At 42.0% G+C, this 16,179-nt stretch overlaps 4 protein-coding genes across 8 annotated transcripts in view; 2 read left to right on the forward strand and 2 right to left on the reverse strand.

The window, feature by feature from the left end:
- Window positions 1–375: 375 nt before the first annotated feature.
- LOC143423477 (uncharacterized) lies at window positions 376–2,084 on the reverse strand. 5 transcript variants are annotated; one of them, XM_076894847.1, is made up of 3 exons: window positions 2,038–2,084; window positions 718–1,884; window positions 376–636 (listed from the first exon to the last, which is right to left on the reverse strand). In XM_076894847.1, the coding sequence occupies exon 2, from the start codon at window positions 1,783–1,785 to the stop codon at window positions 718–720; it is 1,068 nt and encodes a 355-aa protein (XP_076750962.1). In that variant the 5' UTR covers window positions 1,786–1,884; window positions 2,038–2,084; the 3' UTR covers window positions 376–636. The 5 variants fall into 5 exon arrangements, with proteins under 5 accessions (XP_076750962.1, XP_076750964.1, XP_076750966.1 ...); XM_076894849.1 differs by having other exon boundaries at window positions 718–1,879; window positions 1,978–2,075; XM_076894851.1 differs by having other exon boundaries at window positions 718–1,879; window positions 2,042–2,063.
- Window positions 2,085–2,766: 682 nt separating this feature from the next.
- LOC143424039 (uncharacterized) lies at window positions 2,767–7,272 on the reverse strand. Its single transcript, XM_076895847.1, has 3 exons — window positions 7,255–7,272; window positions 3,363–6,544; window positions 2,767–3,099 (listed from the first exon to the last, which is right to left on the reverse strand). The coding sequence occupies exons 1-3, from the start codon at window positions 7,270–7,272 to the stop codon at window positions 2,952–2,954; spliced, it is 3,348 nt and encodes a 1,115-aa protein (XP_076751962.1). The 3' UTR covers window positions 2,767–2,951.
- A 2,803-nt stretch (window positions 7,273–10,075) lies between these two features.
- On the forward strand, window positions 10,076–12,199 carry LOC143423474 (methyltransferase-like protein 25B). The gene is made up of 8 exons (XM_076894844.1): window positions 10,076–10,206; window positions 10,389–10,498; window positions 10,586–10,847; window positions 10,913–11,061; window positions 11,122–11,424; window positions 11,492–11,645; window positions 11,711–11,820; window positions 11,915–12,199. Exons 1-8 carry the CDS (start codon window positions 10,087–10,089, stop codon window positions 12,189–12,191), a joined length of 1,485 nt encoding a protein of 494 aa, XP_076750959.1. The 5' UTR covers window positions 10,076–10,086; the 3' UTR covers window positions 12,192–12,199.
- Window positions 12,200–12,599: 400 nt separating this feature from the next.
- Sm (heterogeneous nuclear ribonucleoprotein L) overlaps window positions 12,600–16,179 on the forward strand; it is a 120,233-nt gene continuing 116,653 nt past the window's right edge. The window contains exon 1 of the mRNA XM_076894845.1: window positions 12,600–12,932. Within this exon, the coding sequence (XP_076750960.1) occupies window positions 12,870–12,932 (63 nt within the window). The 5' untranslated portion in view covers window positions 12,600–12,869. The remainder of the gene's footprint in view (window positions 12,933–16,179) is intronic.

Genomic DNA, 16,179 nt, shown 5'->3' on the forward strand with positions numbered 1-16,179 from the left:
CAGATACGTAATAATGTATAAACATGAAATGGATCCAATATCTGTGACTATTGATCAATAAAATAGTCCGATAAATTTCGCGAAACTTTTGGTAATCGTTCTATTTAAAAACCACCCTTCTATAATCTATATATTGTTAGTTCCTTACAAAGTATGTAAGTTTTAGATAGTAATAAGTTAATTCCTATAAATACCTTTAAAGAATATATTGCTAAGGAAACAATTATTGTATGAATTTTGTATATTTTATATATACATACATGTTTGTATCAACATGCCGGTGATGTTACAAGTTGCATATAACATATAAAATTTATTGTCTAGGTTTTGGGTGAATAAAGTTTTAAATGTAAATGAATAAATTATAATGTATTTCAAAAGTGATTTATTACAATCAATTTTTGTTTCTAATTACACAAAATGTAAAACTTGTGTACCAACAATTTGTTTTGCGAAGTTGGAAATTTCATTAGAACAAATATTGTAGTCATAAATACCCTATATAAGAATTGTACTAACTTTGTTCACGATAGTACTCTTTAAAGAAAAATCATAAACTAGTCCTAATAGGTAATATTATATTCTGTTAATGTATGTATTTAAAATATCATAATGTTTTAAATATTTTACAATACCCTGGAATATAGAATGTAAGAAAAATTAAATGTAAAAAAATTAGGTTTAGTAAGTATTAGAAATTGTAAAACGTAATGTTACCTATGTAGTGGTAGTAACAGTAGTTGTAGTTGTGGTACTTAAGGGAACATCATCATCTAAAGAATCGTCTTTGCTATGTTCATGTAGTAGAACATACTCTCTAGAGCTGAATCCAAAACGTACCACATCCCTTTCCAATAATTCATGATATCTTCTTGGTTCTAATTTTACATTATTTACAAACGTACCATTCGCAGACTCTAAATCTATCAGATATGGGCGAATTCGTCTGCCTTCTCCACCACCCTCTTTTTGAAAAGATACTAAACGATACTGTAAGACAGCATGTTGCTTAGAACACGATGGATGATCTAAAGGTATATCAGCAATTTTGCGATCTCTACCCATTAAGTATGCTGATTGTCTATGGACAAACAATGTAGGTAAAGCTTTTTCTCCTTTGAATGGATACAACCTCCATCTGCGCTTAGGTTTTCTTGCATCCGAAGGTTCAGCATACTTAATGACTATACCATTTACAGTGTTTGTATCTTCTGTTAATTTTCCAGATAATTCAAAATTTGGCTTCTCTTTCTCTTGTGGCTTTGGTTTAGATTCTGTTTTCACAGCTGGTTTACCCCATTCTGGTGAAGGATGATCCTTTCTCATTTTTGCATCCTCAAAATTATTTCTTCTTTCTTTATTAAAGTCAACGTGTCTCTTGTTATATTCTGTAGGCTCTCTGTGTTTCCTATTTTTCTCTTCGTAATCTCTGTATCTTGGTCGAGGTTCATCCCTTCTCTGAGGTGATCTATCGTACCTTCTTCTATCGTACTGCCTCTCATCTTCCCTCCTTAGATGCTCATGTCGGCTATCCCTATATTCCCTATCCCGTTCGCGTTGTGATCTATCACGATGCACATCATTATTTTCTCTTCTTACGTCTCTGCTAAATTTGTGGACGTCCCTACCTTCTCTACTGTCTTTGTAACTTTTACTCTTGCTGCCCGATTCCTTTCTGCTCGATCGTCTGTCTTGGTTAGGGCTCTCGTCGCGTCTGTGTTTATGGCTTTTCCGCGACTTTTCGTGACGGCTATCGTCACTACTTTCAGAGCTACTGCTGGACATTTTTATATTTTCATCAATAGAATTCTTTGAAAAAGGTATTCGCGTAAATCACTCTCTCAATATTTTCATTTGGAACGATGTGGAGCGAGCTAACCTATACTGGTGATAAATACACTTGTTACAAACACTGTGCTTAAAATATCTAAATTACCTCAATATAGGATTATCATAATTATTGTATTTTATGCTTACTGTGTCCTAGTTAATGTCAGAATGTTATTTATATTTCAATTTTTTTACTAAAACACCAACCTACTTCACTCGATTGCACTAAACGATATACGAACCTCCGCCATGAGTACCAACTTAAAAGATACTTGACATTATTAAGTATGCCAAATGTACCTAGACATTTGCACATTTACTGCTTACATTTTGTTAAACGATAATCATTGCAAAACATTTTGATGCAGTAAAAATGAAGGCATATTATTCTGCAGATATTTTTGTACTTAAACATATCATTCCACAATTTTTTAGTGGAATATTCGCACGTTTAAAGAAGAGTGTTGTGGGTCTTAAAGATGTTAATAAATCCATTATTATTAATTTCTAATATTACTACTGCCGATAGGATTATTACAAAAGTGTGTTCAATTGTAATTTCACGTAAATGAAATTTGAAAGGCACAAAAACAGATGCCTCTAACAGACTGCTAACAATGCATGTAAATTGCATGTGTTCAACTTAATTAAAGTTGCAATTAAATTCTGGATGTGCAAATTACTTTGAGCTGAATCGAGTCAACTAAAACTTTGTAATTACAGCTATAGATTGCAACAAAATTCAAATTATCATAGAGTAAATCCAAGCTTACGAAGTTTGTAAGCGTTACGCGAGGCAGAAGGGTGATCGATTTACACGTAAAAAAAAATTGCGTTTTATTTTGTATAAAAAAAAATATAAAATCAATATATACATAATAATACATAGTTAAAATATCTACAAGAATACTTGTATTTTTATGTCCTTTACCGTTCTTGAACCTTGTTCTGGTTTCATTGTAATCTTAAGATAACATGCGAGATGACAGAAGAATTCATTGTGTCATTTTCGGACTTGGCACGCTAAACCTTGTTCGTTTTCCATTTCCATATTAAGTGAGTTTCTACCGTGGTAAATACCACGGCGCTCATTTGTGTATCACTTAATATGATGGAAAACTTTAATCGCGAAAGGAATCAGTGTGATCGGAGTTACTTTCGGCAGCATCTACGAACGCTGTGGACAAGTCTCCATCCAGTTTGCTGACAGTTTGCGAGCCCACGTCGTACATGAAGATCTCCTTCTCAGCCTGCTCCGCGTCTTTTGGCCTGCAACACCGTCGCAAGGATATGTATTTATGAAAGCCGAAAGAAAGTGAAGCTCGGCGATCGCGATCGTTATTGCCAGGAGATGAATGTTCACGGAAGCGGATCAATAGGAGCGTTCATGGAAGATCTCGATGGAAGTGGATATGGCTCGTTAAAGAGTAATTGCCCATCGCCGTTTGAAGCGAAGAGGACGGAGTTAACGAAGGCAAACGGGTAGGTAAGCGTGATTAGTTATGGCATCGAACGCTCGCCTACCAACTTACATGGTCACCAACAGTACCACCGACTGTTTCTGCGGGTCCGTACGACTCTCTTGTTCCAACCACTTCTTGTAGTTCTCCGCGGTTGGCTTTTTCACCAGTTGCTTCAGAGTGTCGCCGGCGAGAAACTTGACCGCCTGCGCATCGCTGACCCGCCTGCCTTGCCTTGACTCGATCTCCTTCTCCTCTTGAAAGTTATAGTCGACGGGTGCTAATACGACAACGCTGGAGATCTTCCGACCATTGAGCTGTGGCACGTCCGGGATAGGGAACGAGGCACCACTCACTTTGAGCGGCAGATAACGATTGTATTGGGACTCGTCTCTCGGTCCCACGGTTACGGGATCCAACCTGGTAGCGTCATCGCGTATGTGCTGATCCGCGAGCGCCTGGCCTTGCTCCGTATTCGGATCGAAGCGTACTACTTTCATCTCCACTCCACCTGGCCGTAAAGTGGCCTGCTCGAACTTAGTCGAGTTACCAGCGGCCGTCTTCGTCGCCAAAACTGCCGAGGAAGTGGAAGACGCGTTCTCTGCCGTTTTCGGCTTCTTGACGATCGACGGAACCGGTTCGCTTGCAGCCACCGCGGAAGCGCCTCCGGCGCCGTAGAAATTCGCCAGGGCCTCTGGCGGTAGTTTCTCTATCGGTATGTCGCCGACCTTGTCGTAATCCAGTATTTGTATGTCGGCGTTACCCAAAATACCAGAACTCAACAGCTGCTCTCTGATATCATCCGGCACCTCGTCCGGTAGATTCGCAATGTTCTCTTTAATTTTTTCTTCGTTCTTTGGCGAAGGTGTGGTGGTTGTTGGCGCTTCTGTCGTTGTCGTTGTCGTCGTGGTCGTGGTGGGTGGTGTAGTGCTCGAAATGAACGATCTGACAGTCGAGACAGAGTTGAAATCCTCCGAGGGACTGACCGGTGTCGCGTAAATCTTTTGAGAAGGACTAGCATTGTTCCCAGAGAACGACGGGCGTCCCCAGATAGAAGGACGTTGAGGAGATGCTGGGAATCGTGGTTGTTGCTGTTGCTGTTGCTGATGATTCTGCGAGAAAAATCCTTGCTGTTGACTCTGAATGATTTGCTGTTTGGTGCTCAGACGTTGCTGTTGATCGTTTATAAACTCGTTCGGTGGATTTCTCAGGATGTCTGGCGGCGAACTCGGCGGTTGAGCGGAAACGTATTGATTCTGTGACGTGTCCGCGAATCCAGTTGGCTGAACCACAGGATTAGGTGGGAAGGGACCGGGGTGAAGTGGATTCTCTCGAATGGCATAATGCTGTTCGAGTTTCGGAACAGCTTTGAAAATCTCACCTTCTGGATTCTGATTTTGTGGCGGAATAGGTACTTGAGGCACATTTGGCACCGGTTGCGGTTGATTGTATTTTAACTGCGAACGATATTGTTGCTCCTGCAACAATTTCTGCTCCTGTTCCTGCTTTCTTCTGCGTTGTTCGTATAATCTCTGTTGTTCTTGCAATCTCTGTTGATCTTGTATCCTCTGTTGATCCTGAATCCTTTGCTGATCTTGAATCCTCTGCTGATCTTGTATCCTCTGTTGCTCCTGTATCCTTTGCTGTTCCTGTATCCTCTGTTGCTCTTGCAATCGTTGACGTTGATCTTGTTGTCTCAGTTGTTCTTGCTGTCGCTGCTGCTCCAGCAATTTCTGTTGCTCCACCTGTCTCTGTTGTTCCAAAAATCGTTGGTGCTCTTGAAGTCTTTGCTGCTCGTGTTGCCTTTGATGCTCGCGATGCTTTAAGAGTTCCTGTTGACGGCGCTGCTCGTGGTATCGTTGCTTTTCCAATTCCTGTTGCTTATATTGGGGCAAAGGCTGCGGCTGCGGTTGTTGCTCCACGTTGAACTGGTTACCTTGATTGTGTGGCAAAGGTTGATTTTGAATCTGCACGTTCTGATGAGAAACCGAGAGCGCAGGTGGGAAACCAGCTTGCTGGGGATGATTAATGTTGACACGATGAGGCGGTCCGAAATTGTTAAACGATGTCCGTTGTTGCACTTCTGGTAGACCTTGAATCGTAATGGGCAATCGTTGTGGTCTTTGCAACGGACTCCTCGGTTGCGACTGCGCGGCAAACGGTGGCTGTTGTTGCAAGAAATTCAGGGGCGGCTGTTGCTGAAGCGGCTGATGGAGCGGCTGTTGCTGCGGAAAAGAGTTGGCGATCCTCTGTTGCGGGAACGCTGGTGGCACACCTCTTTGATGCACCGGTTGAATCGGTTGGTACGGGCCGTGTTGCCTTTTAGGAGATCCCGGAGGCGTAGAGGTTGGCTTGGCCTGCTGTTGGGTAGGCGGTGTTTCTAGATCGCTTCGCTTATTGTGATTGTTCGGTGGCACTTGTTCGGTGCCAAAGGTGACGCGAATACCGCTAGAACCAGAGTGGTACACTTCACTGTCCGGTCGAATGATCGTCCTCAAAGTCGTAGAAGGCTCTGACGGTGCAGGTGTCGCCGTATGAACAGGTTCCTCCGGATAAGGTGCCGGGTTATCGGGTTTGATCTCCTCGTGTTCCTCGACAGGCGTCAACGCTGGGACAGGTGGGTCGTAAACGACGCGAGACTTCTCCCCGTAACCCTTTTTCTTCTCGTATTTTACGTAGAACACCTGTATAGGCTCTTTCGTCGGCCTTGGCGACGGTGGCGGTGGCGGAGGTACCGGTGTTGGCAAAGAGTCGTTCGATTCTTTGATGATAATTTCAATGATCGGCTCCGGTTCGGTTGGGAAGTAATTCAACGGTGCCTCCTCATAGAGATCGTCGCTCTTTGAGCTCGCTAGGGGATTGTAGAGCGGATCTCTCTGGGAATATTGAACGATCGGTTCCATCTGGACCGCATAGGGTGGCGGTCTGGCCCCTCTCCTTGGATAGAAGGCAACCTGTTGTCTTTTATCGCGGCCTTTCGAGGATTCATCTTTGGCAAAGGTCGCGACGATGAAGATCGCTACCACTACGACAATCTGGAAAGGTGAATCGGAATCTCTACTGTGTGGAGTATCGAATCGGGCGGATTCAATGGGAAGTGCGTATCTTAGCGCGAACGTGGAACGCGTTTGTGGAAACAACGCGCCTGTGTAACCGAGTGACCCGATTAATAAACGAGAAGAAGCATCCTGCAAGGCCTTAAGAGGCCAATCGATTGGTATTCTAGCGTCGCCGAATGGACAGTTACTGCTACCCTGATAAGCGATTCCCAACCGCGATCGTGTTCCCGATATGGCTAGGCCGAGTTACAGCACGTATCGGATATAGGATGTTTCTCGGGTTTAAATTGTACGAATAGAACAGAAATTCTTGCCGCTTCGTTCTTTACATGGCCATCGAGAGAAAGAAGGAGAGAAAATTTAGGTTTTAGATTCACGACGTGCGCGTTTCACCTCGAGAATTCGGTGACTCTCCTAAAGCGGGGAACTTCTTAATATTCCTCGAACAAAAAGGAAACCCGTCCCAAGCGTACGCGAACGAAATGAAATTTGTTTATCGGATTTTCGTGCTAACCATCGAATGAGTATCGCGCGACAATTCGGTTGGTCTTATTGGGGCGCAAATCTTATTAAAAAGTTTGCATACAATTTAAAATCCCTCGAGGCTGTAGCAAAAAATCAGGATGTGTTCCGAACTATTAACTAAACATACATAGACGCGGCGCTAATCCAATATACTTTCCCTTGCAAAGTAGCCAAAGGCGATACGCTGACTGATTACAAATGATAGAATCGCGTCGAACGTTTCCCGTAACCATGAAACGAGGCCTGGTTATTACGATGAAAGTACAAGCGGGCGCGTTCTCTTAAATGAGCTATCTACCCTATTAACGCGACACTCTCGGGAAAGAGTTTCTCTTGTTCCCGGGAACACTCTCGAAAGACACGCTCATTTGTGCAATTACCAGTTTGAGGGACCTCATGGCGTGTCCGAATCTGTCGCAGGTCGGGCCCTTTTTTTTTTTTTTAGATGTCGAGGTCACACTTCACCGACTTCACGTGTTAACTTTTGACGAAGAGCGGCTAACTCGCGATAGGCAACATGTTATCCGTAGGACCGGGCATGTACTGAACGATATTGAATGGAGCTTCGTATGGGTACTGAGGACAGATTGGGCCCAGAGGCCCGTTTCTCCCTACCTGATGCCACCACCACCTGAACTCTTCAAGAAGCTCCTCTCTAATATCGAATACGGTGGGGCACCTTTCTCTGACTCTGGTGGCTACGTACACTTCGTGCGACTAGTGTAAAGCAGCATTTCAAGCGTTCGCGTGCAGAACATACAGACGTGATTCGAGACAAAAAAAAAAGAAGGTTCGAGCACGAAGAGATAGCGTATGGGAAGGGGGAACGGGCTTAGCCGTTGTCGACTTTCTTTAAATCCGTCTACCGATCGAAAGGAAAGGAAGATGATTATATTAAACGAGCGTCACTTTTCCGTCGACCTCCAAGGCCTATCGAAACCGAAACCAACCTTTCTTCTAGGAGAAGGCCGTGAGTCCGTGGTTGCCCTGGTACAGGCCAAATTATTTGGTGGAAGACTACCGTCTTGGACCTTCGTAGCTTACACATTCACTCACTCACATATGTATGCACGTTTGTATGCACATGTACACTTTATCATTACTTTCGCTAAACGCTCGAAGCGGTTCCGAGTGAACGGTTTCAAATCATTTCCTGTATGTGTCTAACGATCTTTCTTTCACGACGATAAGCAAATTCCCGAGATCACTTTTGCCGTGTAATAGCGATCGTTTGACTCTCGATGTAGCTAATTCTGCACTTTTGCAATTTCACGCACGCATTGCTCGAGCATTACTAATAAATTCTATTCGGAAGTGCTGCGAGAATGCACGTTAAAATCTATTTAATTATACTTGCTATCGAGTTGAATTACATCGCACATAATCCCTCCATATTTAGATTACAATCCATTCTTGCATCTCTTATCCGTCTGTCCTGGCTCGATTGCGTATCTTTTCTCTTAGCAACAGGAACAGTCGGAGATTTTCCAACGAGCGTATCCCATGTGAAAAGATCGTGTACACTCTTTTCCGTAAATCGCGTTTCAGTTGATGTGAAAGGCAAGAATCTGGAATACCAGTTAAATGGGGATGACCTGGTAAAACCCTTCGTTGCAAAAGCTTCGATGATGCAAAGTTCTCACACTTGCGTAACACGCATTCCCGATCGATCTATCACGCAGCCTGCGAGATGGATCCTTTTCAAACGTTTCCCTATGGTCGTCCAGATCCCCTCTTTGGGGGGTCGGATCTGAACTTTAACCATTCGAGGAACAACGGAAAGAAACCGTTTTCTCTCCGTAGTCGAAAGTTTGTTCATAGATTGTAAAATTAGGTAACAGGTACGTTGACATTTAACGATTTCGATGGACCAACGTACAACGATGACCGACGGAGATGAGTATTCAACGAATATTCACGCACCGTCAGGATTCGACATCTCGTCCGTCCTACTTGGAAACTTTCACTTACGTTGGCGTAAGAGGTCCGAACAACGACCAAGAGATGCGAGCCGAACGGACAGAGAATCGAATGGTCAGTGATTTCGAACCGTGCAGGGAATATATTTCCTAAAAGAATCAATGAACTCTCTCGTTTAGGGGTAACATCGTTTATAGCTAGCTTTTCGCCAAGAGTACGATGTTACGATAAACTTGCTCGTAAATTGCGAAATTTACGAACTGTGCAAATGCTGCTCAGAATTATTCGAAGTTAATTGATTGTTTTCGAAACGATCAAGATCGAATGGATAAAGTAAGTGTAAAAAGGCAGTTTTATTATGGCGTTTGGCAATAATTGCAACAGCAGTTTGTGAAACAGTATTTAATAGAGGATTGCACGAATCTTAGTCCCCCAGTTCTCATGAAAGTCCAGAGATATATAGAGTGGCAGATGATACGGTTCTCCTTCTACGCTCGTACAGTTCGCAGATATATAGTTCTCGGAGAGCAGTGCGCTCATGAGCAATAACGTAACGTTGAAGAGTGAAAGTGCCGTAAAGTGGGACATGGCAAGAATAGCTTCGGATCCCTTAATTAATAAATAAAGCAAACAAACGGTTCTCATTTTTCCTGGCTTTTGTATTGAAACAACGGAAGATGTTCGTCGTTTCATAAGACCTTGGCTGAAATACCAAAATTTCATGCGGCTTTGTGGGAAAATTGCTTTCGACCTGATCGTTTCCTGAGCACGTTTGCCTGACGTAGGTGTCTTGGTCGAAGGCAAAAACCTAAACTGATTAGCTCAGAATTTTTTACATCCGGCAGTTTGCCGTTTTTCTTTTTATTGTTGACTTTCCTTTCGGTGGACTTTATTACACAGGCTGTATCAGTGGAGTTTATATGCTCATAAGTACGTTATATAATTAGATAGCATGCATGGTGTTAAACAAAAAGTATCTTTAGTCGGTGTTATGTCCACTGCACTTTCTATTTCCTACATAAAGAGTTGATTTTCAAACTTTGCATAACGCAAGATATCGTGAATAAACATTAAGAATGGATACTTCTAATAATGTTAAACGAACAAGATTCGCGTAGGTCCTACGTTAATTCTATGTGCACATATGACGTAAAGTATCGTTTGTGAATTGAATGTTTGCAGATGAATGAGGACAGATATTACCAGGCACATTTTAGAAATAGTAATTTAACCACAGAATTAGAACCACGTGGAGGGATCAGTTAAATTTCCGCGGTCGTTTCATAGCAGCGATGGCCGCATCTACAGACATTCGGTGCACATGTAGAGCTTGTACCAGAATTCGTGTCACAATTGATCAAATATTTTGCGTTCTAGATGTATACGGTTGGTTACTGAACTCTTACGTCGTGGTACGTAACATAAAAAATAAATCTTGCACCTGGCTCTCGTATTGAGCGACTACGGTGCACTTTCTCGGGATAGTTCGATATAACTACCGATGTGTGTTGTCTAATCGTAATGTGTGTCGTTAATCTCAACGAGTGATATGTTCGACAAACTATATAAGTTCTTTTTTTTTGTTAATACACAGGACTTTTTTGAAGAGAAATTATGGGAGAAATTGCCTAGAAGTTGGAGATTTGCATTACAAGATACATCTCCTCAAGAATTTGGTAAATGGTTATCAGGAGACATCTCGTGGTAGGTTTTCGTACTATATTATTCGAATTTAATTTCCTACTTATATTGTTATATGAAATTCTTTTTTTCAATTATTTGCATTTGCAGTACACGTGTATGGCCGTTAACATTGCTCGCACTTCGACAAGTGACTAACATTTTACAAGTCAATAGAAATAATGAAGATCCAAAAAGTATTATAGCTTGTGAATTCAATAAAATAAAAATAAATAATAATAATAATGAAACATTCAAGAGCCATAGAAATGATGTATTCAATGAACTGTATTCCAAGGATCACAAATTTAATAACTTGTTCTCAAAACACGTAAAAAAGAAAAAGAAATATGAAATACAAGAAATAGCTCAAGTAATATATTATTTCTTATTTCTATACTTATTTGTATGTAGCTTATATACTGTTAATATTTACAGGTGTGTGCAGGCTGTGCCTACAAAGCTAATTGTAAATGTATTGTTGATATCGGATCTGGAATGGGTCACTTAGCTCGTATTCTAGCTTTTCAGTATGGATTAAATGTTACTTGTATCGAACAAGATTGTACATTGTTGCAACAAGCTAGGTATGTAGCTTACTAGGAACAAACATGTTGTAGTTTATACTAATAATGATTTTGTTGTAGGAAATGGGATCAAGAATTGTCGGTGTCTATAAGGAAGCATATACCCAATTTCTACCAGAAATGTCCTCAACATTTTACAGCCAAATTGGAATCATCAAATTTAGTTGAATCAGAATTAGTTAGTCAATTAAAAGGATTATTTCAGAAGGAGTTTGATTTAACCGAGGCTGAAACTAAATTTGGCCTTATAGGTCTCCACCCTTGCGGAGATTTAGCTCCGATACTATTAAAACTTTACTCATCCAGAAGTGAAGCTAAATTTATATGTATCGTTGGATGTTGTTATATGAAATTAACGATACAGTTTGTATAATTTATTGAAAGTATTACTGTTAACATTGTTACGTTGTATAATACTATCAATTTTTAGTTCAGAAATAAGTGGATTAAAGGGTTATCCACTTAGCAAGTACCTGCTATTACGAAAGAATCATTCCTTAACTTATACGTCATTAGAAGTAGCGTGTCATGCTATTGAAAAGTATTGCGACAAATTAAAGAATGGAAATTATGAAGATTTGATAGTTAAGTCAATTGATAAATATAATCATAGTGGATCATGTACTATTAACCGAATTATTTGTTTCAGGTTCATACTTATAGAGCAGCATTAGAAATTATTTTAATTAAAAAATGTGAAAAATTACGCCACAGTCAATTGAGAAATGTTAAAGTATCAAGGGGAATGTCATTCGAACAGTTAAGTCACTGACATTTTCTAGTTAAAATTTAAACGTTTGGTAAGGCAAATGTAATAATAATAATACATCGAAATGTTTTCTCTACCTTTTAGGTATTGTAAAACAGCCACTTCACACTTTGACACGTGTTGGCAACCACAAGATTCCGATATAAATAATACAGAAATAACCGGTTTCTTAAATCGATGGCAACAAGTTATAACATTTGGATCACTTCGAATGCTGTTGGCGCCATTGGTGGAAACCATTGTTCTTTATGATAGATTTTTGTATCTGTCTGAGCAACACTTGACGCCAACATTGAAACCAGTGTTTGATAGTAGACTATCACCGCGAAATTTAGTGTTAATGTCTAGGAAAAATAACTAACCTACTTACAGTTTTGAATTATTTTCCTACAAAATCCTCGAATTTCTCCACACTTCGCAGCCGTAGCGTTCCTCGCAGTTTGTAATTCCCACGGTCACGAATCAAAGGTGTTTCAGATTACGATGTGCCTCTGATTGGACGACGTCGTACGATCGACGAGAAACGCGTTTCAATCACCGTTTGTTCGCACGATACTTTCGAACTTAAACAAATTCTACTAAAAATCTCAGCAGACTCGATAACCGTTCTTTTTGACTCGTTATTTAATAGCAATTTCATAATACGAAGACGATACGCGAGCAACGAGAGACGAGCCAATCGTGGAGTGGGGCAACCGCGTGACGCGCATGCGCGCGGTTCCGCCTTAAAGGTTCGCGAGCATTCGCTTAGTTGCGTCGGCAGAGTGCGCCGCGGTGGCCGGCTACTTCGTTTGGGGCAGAGACGTTCCTCTCCAGCAATATCGAGATCCAGTTTCCCTTAAGCCGCTCTCGCGCGTTTGTCTGTTCTCGTCGCGTTCGCGTCGTGTCCTACCGATTATTTTCTCCTTCCTCCCCCCTCCCCCGCCCGCGCACGAGATCGTCGACACGATAGAGAGCCGCGCGGTATACACACGGACGTGTCGTCGTAGCACCGAGTGCCCCGCTTTAAAAAGTAATTCGCCCGGTGCCGAGCCCCAGGATGGCGTTCAACGGAGACGGACCGCACTCCAAGAGGCAGCGACTCGAGGAATCTGGTCACAGGGTGAGTACTTTATGTGTATTTGTCTCGTTCGCGGTGGTGTTTCCCGGCGAGAACGGAGCCGAGCCCTTTGTCAGACGGCATTTATCGTTCCGGGAAACGTTTGCGAAACGTGCACGGTGAACGCGTGCGTTTCGGCGTGTCGCGTGAGATTTACAACCCGTGCGAGGCGGTCGGTACAAGCGGAGGGGGGAAAGTCGCCATTTATCCGGTCGCTTTTACCCATATCACCGCCACCGCGTCGAAACAATGGGCGATGCGCGCGCTCACCAAGGAGATTGTCTCGTGTGTCGTGGTCGTGTCTTGTATTATACGAAACGCACGTTAGCCTGATACGTAAGCTCGTGTTTCGACGGCAACCTGTTATCTCCGGTACTGTGTGCTCGCATTTTCGTTCGTTTCGAGGCCGATCCGGGAACGTCGAACGACGCCGTCGCCATCGTCGCGGAAAGGCTTGCCTGTTCCTATCGTCGTTATTGGCGACGGCTGTGCGCGAGGATGCACGTTCAAAACAAACCCCCGTCGGTGAACCGGGGTCGATAATTTCCATCGCGTTATCACCGCGAGACGAGGCGTTGTCGCGATGCTCGCTGTCTGCGGTTATCTTGAAGGGCAGTCTCGTCTTTATACCGTGACCTATGAGATACTGCGAGAAACAGAGGCCAGATAATATAGGCGACACTGTGCTCGTACGCGTTGTTTGTGGACTTGTAGGAGTCTTACGGCCGACGGCTCCTATGTTTCTATCAAACTGTTTGTTTGGAGCTACGTTCTCGTTCTGGAAATCGATCCGTGGTCATTCCGTTAACGTTATATTAACCGAATGTATCCGGCGAGGGTTTCGAAGGTACGACAATACACATCGATGCGCCCGTATCGATGATTATTTTTAAAAAATGTCCTTTCCTTCTCGTCTAATGTGTTTCATTGTTCTTTCGTACGTCGAAATGTATAGACATCCGAAAACACTTCCGTCTCTGCTCCGAACGCGTGTACACGTGTTTTCATTGAATAGTCTAGCAGATCTCGAGCGTTATTTCCGTCGGTAACGATACATATTCTTACTTTCAAATCAAGGAAATGTTTTCGGAATAGCTAATTTTAGCTATAGATCACGATATCGTAGATACCATGAATAATGTGTAATGCAAAACGAATAAACCGTGATCGTATGAATCACATTTATAAATCCACTTTATAAGCGATACATGGTCGTTAAACTGTCCACGGGCAGCAACGGAAGTGAAGTATGTACAGTCATTTGCGAATAAAATTATAGTAATGCATTCCATCATTATTCGTGATATATGCGAGCGATGAAAATGCTTTCGACGAATTATTAAAAATACGATTCTGCTTTCTCAATTTGTTCCTCGTTGTTCACACTTTATCGTCCCCGCTCCGATAATTTTTATCCCCCTTATCAGGCTTTTATGAATACTCGATTAAAGCCCGATAGGAAGTAAAAAATGAGACGAGCCAACCCAACAAAGACGGAAAAGGTCATTGTCACCACGATGCTATTCGGTGACCTTCGTTTCACGGTTGCTAGCACTGCATGCTGCTGAGAACACATGCCACAGATGATGTAACGGTAGGCGTAATGCGTTACATATGCATGTATGCCAATCATATCTTCACACGATGTTCGTCGGCGCACCTTGATCGGGATATTGAACTTTTATGGTTTTATTTCATGTAAACATTTGTCTTATCATTCTTTACACACACGTATCCCACTTGACACTGTACCTGTGTTATCAATCTACTACTCGAAACAGCTGTTGTTCTCTTGTTTCGTCTAAGAAATAAAATACGACGGTTTAAACGGTAAATTAGTTACGTGGAACGTGCTCTCAAATTAATTGAAGTTTCGTTGTCGACGCGCATACCACGTATACCCGGTAACTGCTTTCAACGTGGCCGATATTATTCTAATCTCATCAGAAGTTCGAGCACTTAGATACAGTAATGCTTGTTAGGTATGTTATCTATTGCTCTAATCACTTTTTGAAAGTTTCGAATAGTTCTAATCGCGAAATCTCGTTTGGATCTCTCAATAGAATGCGGGTATCGAGCATGTATGAAAATAGTACGCTCCGATTTTACTAGCTTCGTCATTCCACTCTGAACAGATCCGACAGTCGTTACGGAGTTAAAATAATGCTGTAACGATGGTCTTTCCGTTCCATTTGCGAGAAATCGATCTGCGAAAGGTCAACGGTATAGTGACTCGCACGTATTCCATGATAACAGAAGCAATCATTGCAGGCAGTTCTATAGGTCAGCATTTAAATATGTATCGATACATTTCCCTTCCCAGGTATATCGTATTCTCGTGGGACGAGCAAAAGTTGCTATCAAAAATTAGTCGCAAAGTATAACCCTTTTGAATACAGTCATAAAATTTTTGCATCGCTTCTGTTTCATAATTAAATCTGCATCGTACTGGCACGAATATTGCAAATATAATATCGCAGTAAAAACTAATTATGTCCAGAGTCTTTTGTAGTGAGAAATAAATTCACTCGCGCATGGGCGGATATTAAGCGGTTAGTAAGCTCGTAGCTGCCAAACATGATTCATATTAGCAACGTAAAATACAACACGAGAAGAGGAGAACGTATTTAATTATTTATTTTTTATACCAGCAGTAGTGGAAACGCTTCCGTATCCGAAAGAGTTAACCAGGAATGATATCTATTTATATACCCCGACCTGCCACGTGCATGTCTTCCTCGTTCGCGAGGGTGGACTGTGTTTTAATTTCCCACCCTTCGACGAAAAAAGTATCGTCGTACATCCACATACCTGGAATATCAATGTGATCACCTTTGCTTCTGCTCTGCGCTCCCTCGCAACCGCGTTCCATAATGCATACAGATGCCACTCGATTTCTCGGTTTCAGTCCTATATAGTCGTGTGCATGTCGGATCGATGCAATTCATCGTATGTTTTCCAGGGGAAAAGGTATGAAAAAAATGTGTATCACTGTCTTTACCGTCGTTGACAGTCGGAAATGTTTGAGGATCAAAGAGTTCGCTTCCTCTTCATGAAATATTCAACAGGAGTGAAAGAAAAAAAAATTGATATACAATATGTACGTATATAGACGTACGAGAGACGCTGTCTCGCGTTTACACGCGATTAAATCTTTATCGTACTCGATTATGCGAGTTTCGTAAGTTTATCTTGCTTTTGGTGTCTTTGTTTGAAATTCAAACACGATCTCGCGGAGCACAGATAGATA

Source organism: Xylocopa sonorina, chromosome 5 (assembly GCF_050948175.1).
Source record: "Xylocopa sonorina isolate GNS202 chromosome 5, iyXylSono1_principal, whole genome shotgun sequence".
NCBI lineage: Eukaryota > Metazoa > Arthropoda > Insecta > Hymenoptera > Apidae > Xylocopa > Xylocopa sonorina.

Bases quoted from the DNA above. Each gene is read 5' to 3' on its own strand.
- LOC143424039 (XM_076895847.1), bottom strand. The intron at 3,100-3,362 runs GTAAGTTGGTAG...ACGGTGTTGCAG, and splicing joins GTGGTACTGTTGGTGACCAT to GCCAAAAGACGCGGAGCAGG.
- LOC143423477 (XM_076894847.1), bottom strand. From the start codon at position 1,785: ATGTCCAGCAGTAGCTCTGAAAGTAGTGACGATAGCCGTCACGAAAAG.
- LOC143423474 (XM_076894844.1), top strand. From the start codon at position 10,087: ATGGCCGCATCTACAGACATTCGGTGCACATGTAGAGCTTGTACCAGA. The intron at 10,207-10,388 runs GTACGTAACATA...GTTAATACACAG, and splicing joins TACTGAACTCTTACGTCGTG to GACTTTTTTGAAGAGAAATT. The intron at 11,821-11,914 runs GTTAAGTCACTG...TCTACCTTTTAG, and splicing joins AGGGGAATGTCATTCGAACA to GTATTGTAAAACAGCCACTT.